General features: G+C 33.1%; 1 protein-coding gene across 1 annotated transcript in view; it reads left to right on the forward strand.

Moving 5' to 3' along the window:
• LOC131042294 (WAT1-related protein At2g39510-like) overlaps window positions 1-9,259 on the forward strand; it is a 58,829-nt gene extending 49,570 nt beyond the window's left edge. The window contains exons 8-10 of the mRNA XM_059217669.1: window positions 8,535-8,631; window positions 8,748-8,892; window positions 9,161-9,259. Of these exons, the coding sequence (XP_059073652.1) occupies window positions 8,535-8,631; window positions 8,748-8,892; window positions 9,161-9,259 (341 nt within the window). The remainder of the gene's footprint in view (window positions 1-8,534; window positions 8,632-8,747; window positions 8,893-9,160) is intronic.
• Window positions 9,260-10,048: the final 789 nt, after the last annotated feature.

A 10,048-nucleotide genomic window follows, 5' to 3' on the forward strand; every position in this document is an offset into this window, starting at 1 on the left:
AGGAAGTTTACATTGAGAAACCTGATAGATTTTTTTTATCAAAAGACAAGGACATGGTTTGCAGATTGAAGAAAGCTTTATGTGGACTAAAACAAGCCCCTAGAACATGGTATGCTAGATTGGATAAGTATCTTTCAAAACTTAGTTTTAGTAAAGTTAATGCTAACAATAACATATATTTCAAAATTAAACATGATGACATACTGATTATTGAAGTCTTTGTGGATGATATCATTTTTGGAGGAGAAGAAGGTCTATGCATGAAATTTGCTAATGATATGAATAATGAATTTGAAATGTCTATGATTGGTGAGCTGAAATTTTTCTTAGGATTGCAAATTACTCGGACTGATAAAGGTATTTTCATTTGTCAAACTAAGTATGTGAAGGAGTTACTTAAGAAATTTGGACTTGAGAATTCTAAACCTGTTGGTACTCCTATGATAACCGGTTGCAAATTGTTAAAGGATGATGAATCCCCTAAAGTGAATCCGAGTAGATACAAGTCAATGATTGGTGGTTTGTTGTACCTAACTTAGACAAGACCTGATATAATGAATGCTATTTGTATTGCCTCTAGATTTCAAGAAAATCCTAGAGAAACTCATGATATTGTTGTCAAGAGGATATTCAGATATTTGGTAGGTACAACAAACTTTGCGTTATGGTATCCAAAGAATGATGACTTCACATTATGTGCATATATAGATTTTGATTGGGCAGGAGATGTGGATAACCGAAAGAGCACTACTGGCCGTGCATTCTTTCTTGGGAAGAAGTTGGTTTCATGGCTTAGTAAGAAACAATCATGCACTTCATTGTCTATTGCTGAAGTAGAATATGTTGCAGCTGCTACCAATTGTACTCCAATTTTATGGATGAAACAAATGCTAAAGGATATAAGGGTAAGTTATGATTAACCTATTATTATTCACTGTGATAATACTACTATTATTTATATGTCAAAGAATCTGGTATTTCATTCAAAATCGAAACACATTAATATAAGGTATAATTTCTTGAAGGAAAAGGTTGAAGCAAAGGAAGTCAGATTGGTTTATGTGCCTACTAAGGAACATATTGCAGATATTCTAACAAAACCATTGCCTAAAGACACTTTTGAATATCTCATAGATCAGTTGGGGGTTACCAAGCATCTAGAAGAGACTTAGAGATGCATGGATGCATCAATTTGGTGAGCTTATCAGACATACTTCTCTGATTCGGGTGGATGAAGATGGTGCTACTACTCAGGGGGAGTAGTCAGCTGTTTGGTTTAGTATTCTTGGTTTGGTATCCATCCTTTGTCATTGATGTCAAAGGGGGAGAAGATATTCATGTGAAAAATAGTCATATCTTCTGGGACATGGTGTTTATTTCAGATCAGTCTTTTCTTTTTTGAATATTGTTGGCATTCCTTGGCACTTGGATGTTTTTCACATTCATTGTTGTTGTCAATGCCAAAGGGGGATATTATTGGTGATATACTGGATTCAATTAAGTGTTGTCATTGATGTCAACACTGTATCCCAGTTGGAGACTATCCCGGTTAGTCTTGGTGATCTTCATGGTTTCAACTGTGATTCTGATCTAGTATGATTAGATCTCTAGAATCAGTTTTGATGCTTATTATGGATGGTTGCATGATTGCTATATTCTATTGGTTCATGATTTTGTGTTTTGGCTATTATCACTTTTGGTATTTGCGTTTACCAAAATTAGCTTGCCTCTAGCTATCCCGGTTAGCTTTACCAGTATGCAATATTTGGTGACTTGATCAGTGGATTTTGGTGGGTCCATCTTATGGGATCGTTTCTTTTCATGCTGAAGGTATTTCTTGCTTAGGACATATTTTGATGACTTTACATTGGATGACATGTTTTTATAATGGTCCTAGTTGGATCCGGTTAAACTTTTTGTTATTTTATTGAGGGTTTCTATCGACCGGTGAAGCGTGTTGGGTTTTGGTCTTAGCAAAATTTTTGACAGATATAACTATTTGGATATTTGATTTAGGTCCATTCTATGATATGTAAATCATAATATTGGTTTGGTGGTATTGTGTGATGTAATTTTTGTAAATATGGGTTTATGGGTTTAGGGTTTAGCCGACAAAGGCAATGATGTTGAGGCTCTATATTTATAGGTGACTTATTCATATAATTTGGTATCGATGGTGATGGGTGGTTATGTCTGCATTATCAATGAGAGAATTATGTGTGAATAGAGTCATATCTTTCCAGTGAAGGTTGGAAAGGTTTTGTGTTGCAGAGCAGACATTAGTGCTTAACTGAAACTGTATCAAGCATTAGTAGATGCTACTTTCACAGTTCATTTCTTTCCGGATTGTAGTTTGATGTTCATGTAAGTCAGTGAGACTTCCCTTTGTGATGAGAAATGTGCTCTAGGATATTGGCCTTTCTGCAAGTGCAGACCCCATTATAATTATTCATAATACTAGTGCAAAGTATTCATCTAGTTGTGGGTAGGGTTTCCCACCATGATTTTTCCCTTTCTGGGTTTTCCATGTCAAAATATTGGTTTTATGTGTATTTTTCTTTCATGTCATATCTTTCACTATGTTGTGCTCTGGTATAAGGTTTATAATTGAATTAAGTGTTCTACTTGTTAGTAAACTGATTCAAACCCCCCCCCCCCCCCCCCCTTCGCAGTTTACTACTAGTATCAGTGCATTCCAATATCACCATCAAAGTCACTCTAAAAAAAACACTTTTAAACTTTTAATCTTTCACTTTGTGACTTGTTTGGGTTTTCACACAATCATATTTGAAATCTTATCCAACTACACATGATCAAATGATTATAAATATAACTCTACATGAAAAAATAAAATCAACATGATTCACCATTACTAAACTACGAATTCTCTCCAATATTTGAAATTTAACATTGAATAATTTTGTGTGCAAAATCTATGACCAAAATTGTTTATTAAGGAATATCTAACTTCTAAGATCCAAAAAAAAAGTTTAAGAAAATTAAAAAAATCGTACCACTATGAGGTTCTCAATGAAGAGAGATTTCTCTTAACTATAGGCATTAACAAATTTGACTAATTAGCTGAAAATTATTACCATTAGAAAAAAAATACAATCTTTTTAGTAGAGAAATATCTAGGTGGCCCTCAAGTAGAAAATTGGTGGTCCCACTAGTGACAGTTGCATGTTGGTAATGCTCGAGCAATGTTGACACCTCGACAATGCCTAGGTAGTGTTATAGCGGTGCAAGTAGTGGTGGGGTTCTATGGGCATGGATCTGAATCTTATGCAATTTTATTTAATTTTTTCATATTTATGTAAAAGAAAAAAATTAAATTAATTGTATTTTTAGGTGAGTAGGGGGCTCTATGGTTGCTTTTTCCAAATTAGGTGCTATAGCCTATAGATGTTGACATCTATTAGTTGGCCAAAAGATAACAACTTCAAAAAAATGAATACCCTAAGGGGTATAGGTGGTATAGGGGTTTGTAGACCCTATACCACTAGCCTAATTTAAAAAAAAAGAAGTTGTAGGAAATTTATTTTGTTTCCATTTTTTTTTTTAATTCACCTCTGTATACCAGGCGATACAAACATACAATAGGGGTAGGGGCTAATTCTTTTGTTTTTTTTCATGTGAAAAAGGGGAAAATTTTATGTCAATATTTATTTCTCATCCAACCTATATCCAATGGTGAGGTTCATTTATTTTGAAGAGGTCATGTATGAAACTTCCCATATAAAACCCTTATATGAAGGCCCAGTCAAAGAAACCCTTTCAACATAAATTTGTTAAACCCTAGATCTAAAATAAACCCAAAAGACTACAAAATAATACATTTATAATGTGTCCATACCCTGTAGTGCCTTATATATATCCTACATAGCCATGAATTTAAATAAGAACCAAATCTAGTCAAACAAAGGTTATAACAAAATATGAGAGCTCACACCTTCCATAACGATGATAAGGATTTGATACTACTTGTTAGCAAAATTATATATAATATTTATTTCATTGAATACATTTACTATATATAACCCCATGAGATAAAATCATGCATACAAGCTTACAAATAAATCATAATACATAGATCAAGTAGAAAAGCTACAAGATAACAAAAGGTATACCTATGAAAACACTCAAGAGGGAAAAATAGCCTCCAAAATCACATATGCTCCATCTATCATTCCACAAATAAGAAATATATGTACTCACAGGGTTACAATGAACACATTTAAAATATCAAGCCTTTCCAATACATCCTCCATGTGTCAAAGCATGAATCCGTGCTCATCTCATTTCATGCTCCACATATGTACTTGTTAGAAAAAATAAATACTATTTAACCCCATTCACCCAAGTAACCTTAACCACTAAACATGTGAAAGAAAACTAAGAGGCAAAAAATGATTCTTAACACTAATCTAGTGGGGGTGATAACACAATTTTTCTTATGAATCTTAGAATATTATAGAATAAGAAACACATATAGAAGGAGATATAAAATATACAAATAGATTAACAATAAACATGAGACATATAGTGGAAAAAAACCTTTCAAGAGAAAAACTTCACACTCTAAAAGACACCTAATGTGTTATTTATAAGTTAACAACAAAATACAACATACTTGTAGAGAAATCTTCTCATTGGAGTAACACCAACCAAATAATTAGAGGTAACTCAATAGTTATAAGACTCTTACACAAAACGTCCATTGAACATACTTAATATATAAGAGGTCCAATACATGAAACTGTGAAATGATATTACAAAACCATGAGCTAAAACCACCCAAAAATTGGTACCCAACTTACCTCTAATCCAAGTTGCTATATGATGGGTCAACACATACACCAACATGTGTAGCTCCCCTTTACAACTCATTTATGTGTCTAATACATTTTTATATTTTCTATTTCAGGACACTCAACTTCTGAAGGCCAGAACTTTTTAACTGGGCATTTGATTGATGAATCATTTTAAAGTTTTGAAAATCTCGTTGCATACACTATCAAGCTACAACTCTAAAGAAAAAAGGAAATTTTAGAGCCTATAAGGCCCTCAAAAGTGATTCCAAAAACTTCATTTGTAACTTTCAAACATAGAAACTTTAATATCTTAAAATCTAGATATGATCCTTCGATGAAAAAATATTGGACTACTTATCTAGCCAATCTAAACCTTTGGATAAAATGTTGGACTAATGCACGCACAAATGAAAAATTATTATAAATAGTAACTGCCGCGCCTGTGAAGTGTATACCTATTCCTAAAATACAAAACACTCAATAGATCATTACAAGCATGGCTAATGAATTTAAAGAAAAGAAGGATAAAACCATAGATAAGCAATCTATCACCTCCTAGTAAATGTGAGTATGAATTTTGCTCTCAGATCTGGTCATGAAAATTTCAGTGACTTGACTACACTTAAATGGAGAATTTAAATGGTAAATGATGCATTTAAGCTAGTAATGATAATGATTAAGCTACATGATTCCATGATTATGCTAGAAAATAAGCTAGATTTAAGCTAAAATTGAACATGATGAAATTGCTAAAATGATATTGCTAAAGATCTATATGAATATAGTAACAATGCTTGAATGCAAATGAGATGGGATTCAGGATCCTTTGAACTCCAAAATGGGGTCTATTTATAGGATTTCCAAGGCTAGGGGTGAGGTGGCAGAATCAACGGTCAAGATTAGGTCTGAAGATATCAGTGGTTAAATTGGAGGAGGTTGGCAAAGAGGTTAGATGAAAGGGAACATTTGCCATCTCTATGGTGACAAGTGTCAAGGAGCTTCTAGAAGATGTTGGATGAAAGGGAACACTTAGTGACAAGTGTCACAAATATTTTCTCATGAGAGGGCAAAGTGTTTAAGGAAAGGGGACATGGTGGTTAGGATGTGCAAGCTAAGATGGTTAATTAAACCCAAGGTTAGATGGAATGAGTTAGGTTTAGAAGGGGTTAGGTTAGGTGGTTAGAAGTTAGGAGAATTTGAATTTAAAAATTCAAATAATAGGAAAATGCTAATTAATTTCAACAACTCATAAATGGATTTGTTTTAATTAATTAGGGGATTTAAAAGAAATTAATTTGATGATGAATTTGATGAGGGGAATTAATTAATTAAAGGGGATTATTGAAATGAACCTATTAAATAAATCTTTAGATTTATTGATAAGTAGATGAAAGGGGGAATTTAATCAAATTACTTAGCGAATTCAATTAAATTGGGAAGGGGGATTAATTAAATAATTGCTTATTTAATTAATTATCTTCAGACCATTTTTAGGTGTATACAGTAACGTTATGTAAATGCAAGGTTGAGACACCATTTTCCCATCATTACCCCACTTGTCAAACACCTTGCAAGAGCAAAAGGACTATCTACACTATAATTGAGTTGCTATAGGCCATGATGCCCATAGAATTTGAACACCATATGAATTTCTTTGTGTTCATTGGTTTTGTTAATGCATGAGCAACATTCATCAATGTGTCAACCTTCTCCAATTTCACTTTCCCATCCTCTACCATATCTCAAACAAAATGAAACTAAACATCAATGTGCTTTGTTCTAGCATGGTGTTTGATAAGAAAATGGCACTTTGACTATCACAATAGATAGTAATCAATCTTGCATCAAATCCACTATCAAAACACAATTTTTAAAGTCATATGGTTTCCTTACAAGCATGATTAGCTTCCATATACTCTAGATATAGTCACCTTGATATTTGTACTTTCATATATCTTGGGTTAATCTTGTTACATGTTGGTTCAATCCTAGAGTACACAAAGAGAACAGTTGAAATCTAGATATTTCCAATTCTCACCTATTTCCTTAGGCATTATGGTTTGAATTATACCTATGATTAATCATTATGTCTTTCTATTTATAGGAGTTTAGTGTGAACTATTTCATAAGTAACTCATATATGAAAATCCCAATCATTAAAGAGAAGAATCATTATAGGAGCACTTCATTTTAGAGGATAAGAGAATTTAATCTATATATAATTCAATGAGGACACCTATATGGATTGAATTATTTTCTTCAAACTTCTACACAACTATGAAGTTGGCTTAATCAAAAGGGTTAACCTACAATAACATAAAACTTATAATTTGATAACTACCTAAAGGTAATTTTTAATACTATCATTTCTTATAGACTGGTACATATCAGAGTTTGAAACAAATTATTTTCTACAATCCACAATTACTAGTATCAATTTTGCTATTTTAAGAACATGAAAGTGTGTGTTGAGCCAATAAGAATATGATTAATTCCCCACAACATAGATTTGACTCATAGACTATTCCATAACTATGTAGAAATAAAAAAAATTACTAGATAAAAAAATATTAATTTATTATATCTAAAATCTTTAAATTTTATATGATATTATGTTTATTCTTCATTACAATTTTGATAACTAAATATTTTATCTTTTATATTTAACTTCATAAATATTATTTTAATTTTCTTAATGAATATAAATCAATTTATACTTATTTATATCCATAATATAAAATAAAGTTTTCCTTTCTACTCATATCAAGGTCCATTTCATTACAATTCAACTTCCCTACATTACATCACTTTTCTTTTCCTCAATCAAATGCACAATGCTATCAAACACTCTTTTTTTAAAGAGGTTATAATAATCCTCCAAATTATTCAAGATTACTAGGTATGTATGCCATGGAGGATCGGTGGTTGCAACACAAGGCGGCGGAGAAAGGAGATTGTGCATATTGTGCTCCCTAGAATTATTCTACACGTTATATTGCCCTTTAGCATGTTCTTGACCATTCTGTAATCGAATAAAATGCTTCTAGCTCATTCTTTAAAGTCCACGTCTGACCAGTCACAACGGGTGCGGAAGATGGATGAGCTCACTAATAAAAGAATTTTCAAGTAAAAACTGATTACCAACATGTGCCAAGATTGCAGTGAAGCATCTACTCACATGGGATTTAGTTAACTTCGATTACTTGTTTATTAATGTCCCAGTACACCAGCGAATTTTTGAACTCTTTTATGTGTGAACGAGGTGATAGGATTTATGTCTAGTTTTTCTTCTATCCTGTGAATCCGAGTTCAAATCCTTGCCATTTTTTGTTTTAAAAATTGCAAACAAGTTGAATCACCTTACCATGCTAATTGTCTACGTTGGCCTTACCATGCGAAGATAACTTTAAGGTCAAGTTTTAGAATGTTTTATCATAGAAAACATACTAAATTACAGTTTAAAAACCGAGCTTTTCAGTTTCCATGGAACAACTGATTTATGTGTATTGTTTTTAGAGTATAGAAACAGTCAACTGCTATGCCATTCATGATAATGTGCATAGAACGATATTGGGTGAATTTCTATATAAGAGAGGCTGAATTTCTACATAACATGTCATATAAAAATTGCAAGTCTTTTCTCATAAAAAATGGCCTTCAATCAAGCCTTACACCCATTGTTTCTTTTAGTTGGTCTCTTTTTCTGAGAGTCAATAATAGCGAAGTCATTTGGAACTTCTGTATATACGATGAAGGCTGAAAATACTACTGAATATCATGTTGAGAAGCCGGAGGTTGTCGTTCAAATGGTAGAAAGGTATGAATTTCCTTGTTAGTTTAATTAACCAAATAAGAAAATTCTAGTATTGTTTAAAGCTAAAATATGTTGTAGATAGTTGAGATCATTAATGAATTTCAAGAGCTACCATGCAGCAGTTTAAATAGTTCTAGAATGAATCTTATCTCATGCGAAATGGGGAACCCAATTGACGACTGTGGCGTTGTGATTCCAACTGGATTGATAACAGAAAGAGGTTGGCTGACTGTGCCATTGGATTTGACAAAAATGCCATTGGAGGTAAGCAGGGCAGATTTTATGCGGTCACAAATCCCAATGATTATGACCCAACCAATCCCCAATCCGGCACTCTGCGCCATGCTGTCATTCAAACCGAGCCTCTCTGGATTATTTTCCAAAAAGACATGGTCATTAAGCTTAAGAAGGAGCTTATCATGAACAGTTTCAAGACTATTGATGGTAGAGGAGCCAACATTCATATAGAAAATGGAATTTGTATTACAATACGATATGTAAGCCATATCATCATTCATTGACAAGCCAACAGGAAATACAAATGCGAGGAGCTCACCCATCCATTATGGGTACAGAACTAGAAGTGATGGATATGGGATTTCCATCTTTGGAGGAAGTGCAGTTTGGATAGACCATTGTTCATTGTGAAGTTATACAGATGGATTGGTTGATGCCATTAGAGGGTCCACTGCTATTACTTGAAAGGAAACTTCCAGCCAACTTTATGACAATTTCCACATAACCCAATTAAGATTTTAATCAAATCAACACATATAATGCACTTGCAAAGAATATACAACATACCCATGAAAATGTGACACAAGATATATCCTAGGAAAACCCTCATGAGGGAAAAACCTAGCCTCGAAAATCATCATCCACCATGTATTATCGGCAATGCATCCATTACAATACAACAATGGAAAGCTTTTGAAACCCATCCATCACAAGCCATCAACAAGTACTCCATCTGAACAAGCATGTAACCAAACATCCCATGCCATGCTTCCAACATCTGCAAATGCTAACTTGGCTAATTGACCAGCTCAATCAACTACCCTTGTGGTTGCTTTTATAAACACAAGCTCCCACAAAACCACCAAGTGGTATTACATCAAAACCATGTGACAATAAAATGTAATATTTTTCCTACCAACCCTTGACCCATATTTAATATTGGGTACTTCATCACAATTACATTTCCCAATATTAAATAAATACAATATAATAATACCAATGTGTCAATACAACTCATCATGTGGTTACAAGAATATTCTAGAGGAATCTCTACAAGTTGCACCTCTATCTCGGTGTTCCTAGGTGCAACAATACAATATGATATTACAATATAATTCCATGTCCACCTCAAATAAAGAAAAAATAATACAACAATGAAACATTATTATGCAAGGTGTACAAC

The sequence above is a fragment of the Cryptomeria japonica genome, chromosome 3 (assembly GCF_030272615.1).
Source record: "Cryptomeria japonica chromosome 3, Sugi_1.0, whole genome shotgun sequence".
Lineage (NCBI taxonomy): Eukaryota > Viridiplantae > Streptophyta > Pinopsida > Cupressales > Cupressaceae > Cryptomeria > Cryptomeria japonica.